The sequence below is a fragment of the Chiloscyllium plagiosum genome, chromosome 36 (genome assembly GCF_004010195.1).
Source record: "Chiloscyllium plagiosum isolate BGI_BamShark_2017 chromosome 36, ASM401019v2, whole genome shotgun sequence".
Taxonomy (NCBI): Eukaryota; Metazoa; Chordata; class Chondrichthyes; order Orectolobiformes; family Hemiscylliidae; genus Chiloscyllium; species Chiloscyllium plagiosum.
Genome location: NC_057745.1, coordinates 32632997 through 32649034, shown reverse-complemented (window position 1 = coordinate 32649034; position 16038 = coordinate 32632997). Strand labels below are relative to the sequence as shown.

Sequence of the window (16038 nt, the reverse complement as noted above, 5' to 3'; positions counted from 1 at the left end):
CAAGGAAGGAAAGCAAAAGGAAAATGTGTTACTAGTATAACACAGACTGAAGAACCAAATTCAGAGGATTGTGAGTTGGACATTTCTCAATAAAATTGGACAATGAGCACATTCTCAAAAATTGTGATAAATTATTGAGTTGCCTTCCAGAGGAAAATCTAAATAACCTGAAAGTTATTGCTATTGCATAGGGAGATATGTGGGAAGAAGCTGAGAATTACTAATCTAATGATACATTATGTAGATATAGGAAATGCTTAACCCTCTAAAGCTGGCATAGCTTCAAAAAGAGATTGAACATGTGCTTCAAGGCAACATAATCAAAGTGAGCTGCAGCAACTGGAGCTCACCCACTACAGGGGGCAAAACCAGATGGTATCCAACAGTTATGTATAGACTATCCACAAAGTCAATGCAGTTACAAAGTCTGATTCATATCCGATTCCATATTTGGAAAACTGTGTTGAGAACGTGGCACAAGCAACTTATATTTTGAAGTTGGACTTTACTCAAAGGATATTGGTAGGTACCTTTGTCAGAAACAGCGAAAACAGCTTCAGCTTTTGTAATACTGAATGTGCTATGCCAATTTAAAGTCACGCCATTTGGTATGAAAAATACGCCAGCTCCATTTCAAAGACTAACCAGTCTTTGCAGAAAATTTCAGTGGACAGAGAAATGTCAGAAACTGTGTTAACCACTGCCCAAGTGTTAGCCACACCTAATTATGCAATGCCAATTTGGTTATTGATGCGAGTGATGTCGGTGTCGGTACTGTACTCTTATAAGAAGACAGCAAGAAGATAGAAAGACCTATTGGATATTTCTCCAGAAACTTGAATATTCAACAGCAGAAATATTCTACAGTTGAGAAGGAGACCTTGTACTAGGTTTGGCATTATAACATTTCCACATTTATATTGCCAGTAATGTGTCTGAGACAATTATATACACTAATCTTAACCCATTAAAGTTTTTGGAGAAATTTAAGGACAAAAATTAGATGGAACTTATTATTGCAACCATTCAATTTGAAAATTATACACTGGCAGGAGGAGAATGAAAATAAAGAAGCATTCATTGGCAGGAGTAAATGGATTGAAATTGAATGTAGTAGTGAACGTTTGTTTGCATGCTTAGAGTCAATGTAATACATATGTGTTGTCGTGTATTAACAGAGTAAGAGTAAGGGGTTTAAAATGAAGCTATCTTTGTATATTGATGGGTTTTTTTTAAGGGGGAGTGGTGTGACGATGCTGTCATTTTAAAAAGGTTATTTTGTCCTTTTTTTTCCAAGAGAGTTCATAAAGACAAAGGTGCCGAACAGTCTAGGAACTGGAAGGGGAGTGGCCAGTTCTCCCAGTTCAGGGTTTGTTTTAGCTGTTTTTAGCTGCAGCAGTCACAAGATGTGAGAGTCCAGGGGATTTGCAGGCTTCGCTAAATAACTCTTCTGAAATCTCTCTGGAAGTCGTTCCCTCCTGCCTGTAAGAATCTGTGTTTGAATTTACCTTTTTGCCAAGGGGTGTTTATGGGATGTTACTGGATGGAAATGGCTAATTAGTTAAGTTGCTGTACTAGGTCGGTTAAGTTTTCCAATAGTTAAGTTATTATAAATTCTGTTTTCTTTTGTTTGTGTTTCAACTTAAGTGAATTCTGTTTTGCTTAAAGCACAGTGGTTTGACCAGCTGCATCACACCTGGAATATCCACTTCACATCCACCTTTAAAAATAAGAAAAAGTTAGGGTCAAGGCTACATTCTTGAAATATTTTGAGGGGGTCTGGCCTGGTCCATAACAGATGCCATAGTGGTATAGTGAATAGGTAATGTCACAGGCAGTGGTTTTTGGAAGGTAGAGTGAGAAATTTCGTCCCTTGTGGAAAGAAATCCTCCATGAAACTCTCACTTAGCTATTTCCAGTACAATTTAATTCGTTGTGACTGGTTTAACAAAAACGAGGTTGAAGATCAAAAAGTGTAAGCACCAAACTTTTGCAGATGGGAAACTTCATCACACCTGAAGAGAAAAGCAGCAGTCTTACAGACCTCGAAAGAAACATTACAGCATAAAACTTGCATCGTATAGAAAGAATGGTGGATTCAAAAGCACAGAAGGTCTGACAACTCAGACATCAATGCCATTGCAGTTTCTTCAGCACTGACAAGGCAATATTCTGTGTAATTATGAAAGAAAATCCAATATGATATTTTACACTAATAAATATAAAGTGACAGATACATGTTAGAAAATATAAGATGTAACTGAACAATTAACAAAAGTGAATTATTGAGCCTAATAGTTGACAGTTGACTTTGTGAATGGATTTTAACAACAAAGTAAAATGCAGCAACTAGAAGATTCAGTAAAAATACATGGGGATGGGGGGGAGCGGTGATACACTTTGAAGGTACCCATTATGAAACTTGAGAGAGATTTGGCTGCATGCAGCATTACAGATATGTTCCCCACTGAGACATTGTGTTCAATTCTGGTTATTAAGCCACAAAAACATTGCAAAGCATTGAAGAGAAATGTGGTAGGACTGATCCCAAGTGTAAAGTCAGGGGACTATGAGGAGCATGTCAGGAAGATTTAACTCCACAATCTAAAAGGAATGTGGTTACGCATACAAATGTCAGCACTAGAGTTTTACTTCATGCTAATCCAGGAAATCAATGTCAGTGAGCCTGAAGGTCAATTGAGTTGGGATGAATTCTTATGCTGAAAACATGTAAATGTTTGGAACAGGTTTGATGTGGGTGATGCTGGCATTTGTTGCACATTTCTAATTGCCTTTGAATGTAGTGGCTTGCATGTCTATTTCAGGGTGCAGTTAAGAAACAACCACATTGTTGTGGGACCACAGTCAAGTGTAAATCAGATCAAGTAAAGTTGGCAGATTTCCTTCTTTAGAGGACATTAGAGAACACTTGAGCTTTTACTCAGAAACAGAGAAACTAAAAGCAGATGTAGGCCATTCAGTCCTTCAAACCTGCTCCACCATTCAGTATAATCATAGCAGATCCTCTATCTTATTGCCATAGAACAATACAGTAGTGTACAGTGCTGGCCCTTTGGCCCTTGATGTTTTTATCCTATTCTAGAGCAAACTATCCTACATACCCTTCATTTTCCTATCATCCATGTGCCAATCCAAGGGTCGCTTAAATGTCCCTGATGTATCTGACCCTCCTACCCTTGCTGACAGTGCACTCTATACACCCACCACTCTCTGTGTAAAGAACCTACCTCTAACATCTCCCTAAACCTTCCTCCAATCACTTTAAAACTATGCCCCTTCATGATAGCCATTTCTGCCTGGGAAAAAGTCTCTGGCTATCCACTCTATAAATACTGGTCATCATCTTGTACATCTCTATCAAGTTATTTCTCATCCTTCTTTGTTCCAGTGAGAAAAGTCCTATCTCCCTCAACCTTTCTTCTTAAGACCTACCCTCCAGTCCTGGCAGCATCCTGGTAAATCTCCTTTGCACTCTCTCTAAAGCTTCCACATCCTTCCTATATTGAGGCAATCAGAACTGAGCACAATATTCCAAGTATGGTCTAACCAGGGCTTTATAGAGATGTAGCATAACCTCACGGCTCTTAAACTCAATCCCCCTGCTAAAGAAAGCCAACACACCATATGCCTTCTTAACAACCCTGTCAACTTTGAGAGATCTATGGACATGACTCCCAAGATCCCTCTGTTCCTTCACACTACCAAGAATCTTGCCTTTAACCCAGTAATCTGCATTCAAATTTGACCATCCAAAATGAATCACTTCACACGTTTCCAGGTTGAACTCCATCTACCACTTCTCACTCCAGCTCTGCATCCTGTTAATGTCCCATTGCAACCGACAACAGCCCTCCATACTATCCACAACTCCACCAACTTTCATGTCTTTGGCAAACTTACTAATCCACCCTTCCACTTCCTCATCCAACTCATTTATAAAAATCACAAAGAACAAAAATCCCAGAACAGATCCCTACAGAACACCACTGGTCACCAAGCTCCAAGCGGAATACTTTCCATCTACCACCACCCTTTGTCTTCTATGGACCAGCCAATTCTGTATCCAGACAGCCAAATTTCCCTGTATCCCATGCCTCCTTACTTTTTGAATGAGTCTACCATGGGGAACCTTATCAAATGCCTTGCTAAAATTCATATACACCACATCCACTGCTCTACCTTCATCAATGTGTTATGTCACATCCTCAAAGAATTCAATAAGGTTTATGAGGCATGACCTGCCCCTCACAAAGCCATGCTAACTATCTCTAAATAATCATGAATCCTGTCTCTCATAATCCTCTCCAATTATTTGCCCAACACTGACGTAAGACTGACTGGTCTGTAATTCCCAGGGTTATCCTTATTCCCTTTCTTGAACAAGAGAATGACATTTGCCAACCTCCAATCATCTGGTACTACTCCAGTGGACAGTGAGGATGCAAAAATCATCTCCAACGGTATAGCAATCTCTTCCCTCGCTTCCCATAGTAACCTAGGGTATATCCCATCTAGCCCAGGAGACTGATCCAACTTCAGGTTTTTCAAAATTTCTAGCACATCCTTCTCTTCCACATCAACCTGTTCGAGCATATCAGTCTCTTTCACAATGTCTTACAACAAGCAAAGTCTATCTCACTCGTAACTACTGAAGCAAAGTATTCATTCAGGACCTCCCCTATCTCCTTTGACTCCAGGCACAAGTTCTCTCCACTATCCCTGATCAACCCTACCCTCACTCTGAGCACCCTCTTGTTCCTCACACAAGCGTAGAACGTCTTGGGATTTGCTTTAATCCTACCCACCAAGGCTTTTTCATGCCCCCTTCTACCTCTTCTAAGTCCATTCTTCAGTTCCTTTCTGACTACCTTGTAACCCTCTAGAGCCTTGTCTGATCTTTGCTTCCTCAACCTTAAGTCAGATTCCTTCTTCCTCCTGACTAGATGTTCCACATCTCTTGTCATCTAAGGTTCCTTCACCCTACCATCCCTTCCTCACCTCAATGGGACAAACCTATCCAGCACTCGCAGCAAGTACTTCCAAAACAACCTCCACATTTCTGTCATGCATTTCCCTGAGAATGTCTGTTCCCAATTTATGCTCCACAGTTCCTGCCTATTGGCATTGTAATTTCCTCTTCCCCAATTACAGAGGAGCCTTGATTATCCAAAGGAGATGGGCGGGCAGTATTTCGTTCAGATAATTGATTGTTCGGATAACTGATTCAATGCCTCTCCTCTGGGACTCTGAGTTTACTGAAGTTTCCTTTTTCCTCGCTCTGCCTGCCTTGCTCCCCCTCTCTGTTTCAGGGTTTGTTTCTGAGCAGAGACACACAGTTGTGTGTAAGGGACCTTTCAGTAAGCTGAATTCGCTTTTAATCATTGTAAACAAAAGAAGTGATCAATGTTGGTAACACCTTTTTGATGTAATGTTTCTATCGGCACCTTCAGATCTTCATCGGATAATCCGAAATTTGGATAATTTATATTCAGATAGTCGAGGTTCCTCTGTAAATACTTAGCCGTAGCATCTGCTACTATCCCTCTCCGTGACTATAGTAAAGGTCAGGGAGTTGTAATCACCATCACTGAAGTGCTCTCCTACCAAGAGATCTGACACCTGACCTGGTTTGTTGCCAAGCACTAAATCCAATATGGCCTCCCCTCTAGTTAGTCTATCTCCATATTGAGTCAGGAATCAGCTCCATCCAAACTATTTGCACTAATTAGTCACCCATGACAGCAACCTTGTTACTTCTGCAGCTTTTCAAAATCTGCCTTCCAATCTGCTGCTCCATGTCTCTGTTGCAACTGGGGGGTCTATAGAAAACTCCCAATAAAGTGACTGCTTCTTTCCTGTTTCTGGCCTCCATCCATACTGACTCAGTAAACAAACCTTCCTTGACAACCTCTCTTTCTGCAGATTAGCAATGCCACTCCCTACCTCTTCTACCTCCTTCCCTATTCCTTTTGAAACACCTAAACTCCAGAGCATCCAACAACCATTCCTGCTCCTGTGATATCCAAGTCTCCGTAATGGTCACAACATCTTAGCTCCAAGTACTGATCCATGCTCCATGTTCATTACCCTTATTCCTTATACTACTAGTGTTAAAATAGACACACTTCAACCCATGACATTGAATACATCTTTGCCCAATCAACTGTCTATCCTTCCTCACAGACTCACTGTATGCTGTACCTACCTGTTCACCAGCTAACCCATCCTCTGAAAAATAGCTCTGGGTCCTATAACCCTGCCAAATTAACTTAAACATTTCCGAAGAACTCTAGCAAATCTTCTGCCCAAGATATTGGTGCCCCTCCAGTTCAGGTGCATCCCATCCTCCTTGTAAAGGTCCCATGTTCCCCAGAAGGTATCCCAATGATCCATATATCTGAAGCCCCCCCTCCTACACTAGCCCTGCAGCCACGTGTTCAGCTACAATTGCTCTCTGTTCCTAGCCTCACTAGCCCGTGGCACCAGTAGCAATCCTGAGATTACTACTCCTCATCCTGCCTTCTAGCTTCCAACGTAACTCACTATATTCGCTTTTCAGGTCCTCCTCCCTTTCCTCGCTATGTCATTGGTACCGATGTGTACCACAGATTCTGGCTGCTCACCCTCCTGTCGACTCGAACCGAGACATCCCTGACCCTGGCACTCAGGAGGTAACATACCATCCGTAACCACATTATCTCCTGTCTGTTCCTCTCTCGATTGAATCTCCTATCACTATTGCTCTCCTAGTCTGCCCTCCTTCCCTTTTAAGCCACAGAGCCAGACTCCGTGCCAGAGACCTGACTGCTGTGACTCTCCTCTGGTAGTTCATCCCCCAAACAGTATCCAAAACGGTATACTTATTATTGAGGGGAACAGCCACTGGGGATCCCTGCACTGACTGCCTCTTCCTGACAGTCACCCAGTTACCTTTATCCTGTAACTTAGGTGTGACTACCTCCCTCAACCTCCTCTCTATCACTCCCTCAGCCTCCCAAGTGATCCAAAGTTCATCCAGCTCCAGCTTCAGTTCCCTAAGGCTGTCTGTGGTGAGCTGGGGTTGGGTGCTCTTCTCATAGGTGAAGTCAGCAGGGACACCAGTGGTGACCCTTACCTCCCACATCCTGCAAGAGGAGCATGCAACTGCCCTAGCCTCCATCTCCTCTGCTCCAAATTGCCAAAAGAGATTTAAAGAAAAAATTACCTTACCAACCCTCCACACACAGTCCTTTTTTTGGTTTCAGGAGGATGGGTCGGAGACACTGCACATGTACTGTATCGGGTTTAGCCACTGCCCGAATATATTAGTTCACTTACCCAGCAGTCCCCACATCCCCTCCTGCTCCTGTTCAGCCTTCGCTCCGCTGATTCACGGTATAAGTATTTTAAGTTCAAACTTACCTTCCTGGCTGTTCCCTGCTCATGCTCTCTCCACTCCTGCTGCTGAAGTGAAGCGACTGGAGCTAATGGACCCATATTCCTGGGCTTTCTTCCCATTTTCCTTGATGCTTTTAAAATCTGAAAATATCCATCTCGCTCTTGAATATAATCGATAATAACAGTTAATACATGTCATAGTCACCATAGACTCTCAGAATCCCTGCAGTGCAGATAGAGGCTAATTAGGCCTATTGTGTCTGTGCCAACTCTCTGAAGACCATTCCACCAAGACTACCCCCATCCTATCCCCGTAGTGCCATATTTCTCAAGGCTAATCCACATAACATACACATCCATGGTCACTACAGGGCAATTTAACATGGCTAAGACAGAAAGTGAGGAGTGCAGATGCTGGAGAGTCACAGTCCAAAAATGTGGTGCTGGAAAAGTACAGCAGGTCAGGCACCATCTGAAAACCAGGAAAATCGACCTTTCATCAGGAATGTGGAGGGGGGAAGGGAAGAAGGGGATTCCTCACCCAGGGAAGTAGTTGACGCTACTTTAGTAATCGCTTTTAAAGCTAAAGTAGATACGTTTTTGAAAAATAAAGGAATTAAGGGATATGGTGAAAACTCAGGTAAGTGGAGCTGAGTCCACAAAAAGATTGGCCATGATCATATTGAGTGGCAGAGTAGGCTCGAGGGGCCAAACGGCCTACTCCTGTACCTAGTTCTTATGTTCTAAAGGGGCTGAGAGATAAGTAGAGGGTGAGGGTGGAGGGAAGATAGCTGGGAAGGCGCTAAGTGGATGCAGGTGGGGGTGGTGATCCTGCTGGTGGGTGTGGAGGGTGGAGCAATAGGTCAGAAGGAAGATGGGCAGGTAGGACAGATGAGGAGGGCGGTGCCAAGTTAGAAGGTTTGGATCTGGGATGAGGTAGGGGGAGGAGAGATTTGGAAACTGGTGAGGTTGACGTTGATACCGTGTGGTTGAAGGGTCCCGAGGCGGAAGATGAGGCGTTCTTCCTCCAGTCATTGGGTGGCTTGAATTTGGTGGTGGAGGTGACCCTGGACTTGCATATGCTTCCACTCCCTCTGTGACTCCCTCGTTAGGTTCGTCCCCCCCACCAACCCAGCCTCCACTCCTGGCACCTTCCCCTGCCACTGTAACAGGTGTAAACCATGTGCCCACACCTCCCCCCTCACCTCCGTCCAAGATCCCAAAGGATCTTTTCACATCTGGCAAAGATTTTGCTGCACATCCACCCACCTCATCCACTATGTCCGTTGCTCTCGATGTGGTCTCCTCTACATTGGGAAGACATAACACCAACTCACTGAGCCGTTCAGGGAACATGTCTGCTACACACTAACCTAACAACCCCATCGCCCTGTGGCTGACCACTTCAACAAATGGGGAGTTGGGGGGTGCTGGTAGAAGGGTAGGTGGAATGGTGATAGGTGGATACAGGTAGGGGTTTATAGTGTTTGGTCAGTGGGAAGGGTGGAGTGGAATAGATAAGTAGGAAGAAGGACAGGTTGAGTCAGATCAGGGAGGCGAGGAGGAAGCAGAGGGCTGGACATGGGATAAGGCTGGGGGTGGAGACATTTTGAAATTGGTGAAATCAATATTGAGGCCATTGGGCTGTAAACACCCCAAGTCAAGATGGTGAGTAGTTTGGAGGGGAATTTGGAGGTGGTGATGTTCTATATGCTGCTGCTTGTCTCTCAAGATGATGGCGGTCGTGGGTTTGGAAGGTATTGTCCTTGGTGAATTTTTGCAATGTATCTTGTAGATGGCGCACACTGATACTACTGAGTATTGGTGATGGCGAGAGTGAATGTTTGTGGATGTGATGCCTGTCTAGCAAATTGCTGTGTCCTGGATGGTGTCAGACTTCTAGAGTGTCGTTGGAACTGCTGTCCAGTCAAGTGGGGAGTACTCCATCGCACTCCTGATGTGTGCCTTGTAGATTGTGGATAGGCTTTGAGCACTGAAGAGATTAGTTATTTGCTACAGGATTCCAAATACCTGAGCTGCTCTTGTTGCCACTGTATTGAAATGGCTAGTCCTGTTCAGTTTCTGATAACCACCCAGAACATTGTTAATGGGGAATTCAGTGATGCCATTGAATGTCATAGATTCCCTCTTATTGGAGATGATTGTCTAGCACTTGTGGTGCAAATATTATTTGGACCCTCTTGTATTGCAGTAGTCATGTCCCTGCCTCTGTACCAGGAGGCCTGAGTTCAAATCCCACATGCTCCAGATGTGTGCACTAAGATCTCTGAATATGTTTGATTAGAGAAATAGGTTAAAAGATAAAATTACTTATCACTTGTCAGCCCAAACCTGGATATTGGTTAGAGATTTTTTAAAAATCTGCAGATGCTGGAATCCAAAGCAGACAAACAGGAGGCTGGAGGAACACAGCAAGGTAGGCAGCATCAGGGGTGGCAAAGTCGATGTTTCAGGTTGAGATCCTTCTTCAGGACTGGGGGGAGAGGGGAGCTCAGACATAAATAGAGGGAGGGGAAAGGGGCTGGGGAAAAGGTAGGTGGGATAGCAATTAAGTAGATGCAGGAAGGGGGTTGTTGTGATAGATCAGTGGGAAGGAAAATAGGCAGGTAAGGTCAGATCAAGGAAGCTGGAAGGAGAGTAAGGACTGGACATGGGATGAGATTGGAGGTGGGGAGTTAGTGAAGCAGGAGGTAGAATGGAAGAGACGAGGCAGGGCTGGAAGGGGAGCTAGGGGATGGGTAGAAAGGTAATTTGAAATTGGAGAACTCAATGTTAAATCCTCTGAGCTGGAGGCTACCCAGGTGAAAGATGAGGTGTTGTTCCTCCAGTTTGTAGTCTGATTCACTGTGGCAATAGTGTAGGCCGAGGATGGACATGTCAGAGTGGGTGTGGGAGGGGGCAATTGAAATGGGCAGTGGCCAGGAAGTGAGGCTGGCCATTTCAGGACTGGAAAAGACACTCGATGAGACGGTCACCTTGTCCACGCTTGGTCTCCCTGATGTAGAGAAGACCTTATCGGGAGCACCGGATGCAGTAGACTAGGTTGGAAGAGATGCAGGTGAGCCTCTGTCTCCCATTGAAAGACAGTTTGGGGCCCTTGATGGAGGTGAGGGAAGTGGTGTATGGGTTCCCTTCGCCAACCAAGGAATGGCGAAGGGAATGGTCCTTGTGGAAGGCAGAGAGGGGTGGGAGGGAAAGATGTTCTGGATGGGTAGGCTGTAATTGGAGTTTGATATTATCCAAATCTAGCTGTATTTGAACATGAACTGCTTCATAATCACAGGTTCTGTAGCACACATCTTCAGTACTTTTGTCAGAACGTTGTCAGAGTCCATAGCTTTTATGGTATCCAGTATCTCCAGCCATTTCTTGGAATGAATAAAGTTGCAGAAGCTCCTGCGATGCTGGAGACCTCTGGAGGAGGCCAAGATAGATAATTCACTTGGCACCTGCGGCTGAAGGTTGTTGTAAATGCTTCAGCTTTATCTTTTGCACTGATGTTCTGGTACTTCCATTGTTGAGGGTAGGGATACTTGTGGAGCTGTCTCCAGTAGTGAGTTGTTAGATTGTCCACTGCTGTTCACGTCTGGATGTGGAAGATCTGTAGAGCTGGTGGTTTTGGAATTGCTTAGCTTAATCAATTGCTTGCTGTTTATGCAGTTTGGGATACAAGTAGTCCTATTTTATCATTTCACCAGGCTAACAAGTCATTTTTTAGTATGCCTTGTGCTGCTCCTTTACACTACGTTGAACCGGCTTGATGGTAACGATACAGTGGAAGATATCCCAGGCGCTGAGGTTACACATTGTGTTGCAGTACAATTCTGCTGCTGCTGATGGCTCACAGTGCCTCATGGATGCCCAGTTTTGAGTTGCTAGATCTGTCTGATGTCTGTCCCATTTCGTATGGGTGATAGTGCCATACAGCATAATGCAGGGTATTCTCAATGTGAGTCAGGCCTTCATAAGGACTGTATGGCCAACTGAATCTATTTTTACACAGTAACAAGTTTGGCAAATTAATTTAAGATGCTCTTGATTCATATTTGGATCCCTGAAATGTGTTTGCTGTTCTATAGAGATTTGGTGTCAGATATCAATTTCACAACTTCTGTTTAGCTGCTATATAGCAATAGGTTTTCTAAAATTACACCGACTAACGTTAAATAAACAGTCTATGACCAACATTTTAATCTAGATGCCACTCTAATTGTACTAATACAGGTGAAAAGAAGACAATGTCTACAGCATCATCTGCAGGAAGCCAACAGATCTACTCACAAGGAGGTTCATTCCAGCCTGGGCGAACAGGACAAACATTCAGGTAAATTCATGGGCCTCGCAGTTTCATGGCAAGACTGGATGGTATGTATTTCATGCAACGATTAAAGGTGCTGATTAACACATGGGGATGTGGTGTTATTGCTGACAGAGTTAAGTTTGAGGGAGGGACATGACTGACAGTTCAATATTCTGTGTTAAGGAATCTCCAGGCGAAATGATTGCAGGGGGGTTTAAAAGATCAGGTTGTGTCCTATTGTTGGACAAGAAGTGAAGTCCTGCAGTAACAAGAGGCAATATCTTACAAGGTACCTCAATGACACCATGTGTATAGAACTTAAAACGAAGAAGTACAAACACTTTGCTGGGTGTGTACTATGTTATCTCAGGCAGGCAAGGAGAGAGAGTTAGGCAAATTCAGAGAAGTGTGAAAATAGTAGAGTAATATTAGAGGATTTCAACTTCCTCAACAAGGGCAGATGATGCTCTTTGGTCTGCCCAAAACTTGTTGGTCTTCCTGAGCAAGGAGTTGACCTCGACTGAGTGTTGCAGACTGGTACATTCCAAGGTCCAGGACTATAATTATTTTTTTAAAGCTTTTTAAAAAATCTTTAAAACTTACTAAAAAAATTTGAAAAATTAACAAACAGTGAAATTCACAGCTGACTTTGGAGGAACATGTGTAGGAGAGCTCACAACACTGGAGCAATGAGGTGCATTGTTTTTAAGTGTATCTTGCTGTTCTTTTTCTCTGTAAATCTACAATAGTGAGTACAGTGGGTTTTTTTTGATTATATGTTTTATTGAGATCTGTCTCTTACTAATTTTTAAAAATAAAGGGCATGGGAAGTATTGAATGTGGAGAAGTAGATGGTGACATCTTGAAAACTGCCCATATTACAGAGGAGAAGGTGCTGGATGTCTTAAAACAAAGGTGGATAAATGCCCAGGACCTGATCAGGTGTACCCTAGAACTCTGTGGGAAGCTAGGGAAGTAATTGCTGGACCCCTTGCTAAAATATTTGTATCATTGATAGTCACAGGAAGACTAGAAGTTAACGTAGTGCCATTATTTAAGAAAGATGGTAAGAAAAGCCAGGGAACTATCGACCAATGAACCTGACATCAGAGGTGGGCAGTTTGTTGGAGAAAATCCTGAAGGATAGGATTTTCATGTATTTGGAAAGGCAAGGACTGATTAGAGATAGTCAACGTGGCTTTGTGCATGGGAAATTATGTCTCTCAAACTTGATTGAATTTTTTGAAGAAGTAATGAAGAGGATTGATGAGAGTAGAGTGGTGGACGTGATCTGTATAGGCTTCAGTAAGGCGTTCAACAAGGTTCCTCATAGTAGACTGGTTAGCAAGGTTAGACTTCATGGAATACAGGGAGAACTGTCCATTTGGATACAGGGTAGCCAAGCAGGAGGCTGGAAGAGCACAGCAAGCCAGGCAGCATCAGGTGGTGGAGAAGTCAACGTTTTGGGTGTTTCCCTTCCTCAGGACTAGTCTAGGTGTAAGGGGTGCTGCAGATAAAGGGGGTGGCAGGGGCAGGGTGGTGAAGAGGGGATAGGTGAAGGCAGGTACAGAGTATGACCTGGTTGGTCAATGGGAGAAATGAATCTGGTAGGTGGCAGGGAGGAATGGAAGGGAGGTTGGCGGGGGGGGGGGGGGGGGGGGATGGGAAAGGAGATTATTTAAAATTGGAAAACTGTGTTCAGGCTTCTGCGCTGTAGGCTGCCCAGGTGGATGATGAGGTGTGTCCCTCCAATTTGCCATTTGGTTCATTCTGGCAATGGAGGAGGCCAAGGATGGGCATATCGGAAAGGGAGTGGGAAGGGGAATTAAAATGAGCAATGACTGGGAGGTCTGGTTGGCCCCTTCGAGCCTGGCTGAGATGTTCGGCGAACCATTCCCTAAGTTTACATTTGATCTCCCTGCTGTAGAGAAGACAACACAGGAGCACCTGATGCACTAAACTAGGTTTGAGGCGAGGCAGGTTAATCTCTGTCTCACCTGGAAGGACAGTTTGGGGCCCTTGGAGGGAGGTGAGGGGTGGTGTGCCAGCAGGTTTTGCATCTTTTCTGGTTGCAGGGAAAGACACCTAGGGGTTCAGGGGTGTTGGTGGGGAGAATGGTATGAACCATGGCCTAGCAAAGGGAATGGTCCTTGCGGATGGCAGAGAGGGGTGGGGAGGAGAAGAACTTGGTGGTGGGCGGAAGTGTTTAAGAATGATGCTTTGGATGCGGAGACTGGTGGGGTGGTAGGTGAGGACATGGGGGACTCTTGCCTTTATTGTGTTTGAAGGGGGGGTTTAGAGCAGTGGAGCAGGGAATGGAAGTATTGTGGTGGAGGGCTGTCTGGAAGACAGGGGGCAAAAGCACGTTGTTCAAAATAGGTGGACATCTGAGATACTTGGGAGTGGAATGTCTCTTTGTCCAAGCACATGTGGCAGAGGCGGAGGAATTGGGAGAACGGGATGGAATTCCTGCAGGATACAGGGTGGGAGGAGGTATAGTCCGGGTATTTATGGGAGACTGTGGGTTTATAGTAAATGTCCGTCTGGAAACTTTTGTCAGAGATGGAAATGGAGAGGTCAAGAAAGGGAAGGGACATGTCAGAGATGGGCCAAGTGAATTTGAGGGTGGGGTGGAAGTTGTGGGTGAAGTCGCTGAACTGCTCCAGTTCAGTGTGGGTGCAGGAAGCTACACCACTTCAACATCGATGTAACAGCGGAAGAGTTGGGACAGAGTGCCTGTGAAGGAACTGAAGAGGGACTGTTCGAAATAGCTAACAAAGAGGCAGGCATAGCTGGGGTCCATCCAGGTGACCACAGCCGCCTCCTGGATTTGGAGGAAATGGGAGGAATTAAAGGAAAAGGGTGAGGACCAGTTCAGCGTGGTGGAGGAGGGTATTGGTGGAAGGGGACTGGATGGGTCTATTGGAGGGGAAGAATCAGAGAGCCTGGAGGAAATCCTTGTGGGGTATGGACATGTATAACGATTGCATGTCCATAGTGAAGATAAAGCGCTGGGGTCCGGGGAACTGGAAGTTACTGAAGATGTGGAGGGCATGGTTGATGGGAAGTGCCTGAACCAAGGGGGAGAGGATTAGATTAGATTAGATTACTTAGTGTGGAAGTAGGCCCTTCAGCCCAACAAGTCCACACTGACCCGCCAAAGCGCAACCCACCCAGACCCATTCCCCTACATTTAACCCTTCACCTAACACTAAGGGCAATTTAGCATGGCCAACTCAGCTAACCTGCATATTTTTGGACTGTGGGAGGAAACCGGAGCACCCGGAGGAAACCCATGCAGACACGGGGAGAATGTGCAAACTCCACACAGTCAGTCGCTTGAGGCGGGAATTGAACCCAGGTCTCTGGCGCTGTGAGGCAGCAGTGCTAACCACTGTGCCACCGTGCCGCCCACGGGAGGTCATGTTGCAGCTGTACAGGACATTGGTTAGGCCACTGTTGGAATATTGCATGCACTTCTGCTCTCCTTCCTATCGGAAGGATGTTGTGAAACTTGAAACGGTTCAGAAAAGATTTACAAGGATGTTGCCAGGTTTGGAGGGTTTGATTTATAGGGAGAGGCTGAACAGGCTGGGGCCAGTTTCCTTGGAGCTTAGGAGGCTGAGGGGTAACCTTATAAAGGTTTGTAAAATCATGAGGGGCATGGATAGGGTAAATAGATATGTCTTTTTCCTGGAGTGGGTGAATCCAGAACTCGAGGACATAGGTTTAGAGTGAGAGAGAGGAAAGATTTAAAAGGGGCGTAAAGGCAACTTTTTCACGCAGAGGGTGCTGTGTATATGGAATGAGCTGCATCAAGATGGGTATATGGAAGGGTTTAGAGCGATATGGGCCAAGTGCTGGCAAATGGGACTAGATTAATTTAGGATATGTGGACAGCATGGAAGAGTTGAACCGAAGGGTCTGTTTCTCTATGACTGTATATGTTGAGGGACGCACTAAAGCTTGGGGCAGCTGCTGCCACAGGCAGGGGGTGAAGACTGAGGTAAAAACAATGACTGCAGATGCTAGAAACCAGATTATAGATTAGTGGTGCTGGAAGAGCACAGCAGTTCAGGCAGCATCCAAGGAGCTTCGAAATCGACGTTTCAGGCAAAAGCCCTTCATCAGGAATAAAGGCAGTGAGCCTGGAGCGTGGAAAGATAAGCTAGAGGAGGGTGGAGGTGGGGGTAAAGTAGCATAGAGTACAATGGGTGAGTGGGGGAGGGGAAGAAGGTGATAGGTCAGGGCGGAGAGGGTGGAGTGGATAGGTGGAAAAGGAGATAGGCAGGTAGGACAAGTCCGGACAAGTCATGGGG

General features: G+C 44.9%; 1 protein-coding gene across 5 annotated transcripts in view; it reads left to right on the top strand.

Annotated features, from left to right (window-relative positions):
• The window catches only part of arnt2 (aryl-hydrocarbon receptor nuclear translocator 2), a 462386-nt gene that overhangs the window by 353843 nt on the left and 92505 nt on the right, over window positions 1-16038 (top strand). For all 5 annotated transcript variants that reach the window (XM_043677623.1, XM_043677621.1, XM_043677622.1 and 2 more), the window contains one exon: window positions 11644-11743. In XM_043677623.1, the coding sequence (XP_043533558.1) occupies window positions 11644-11743 (100 nt within the window). The remainder of the gene's footprint in view (window positions 1-11643; window positions 11744-16038) is intronic.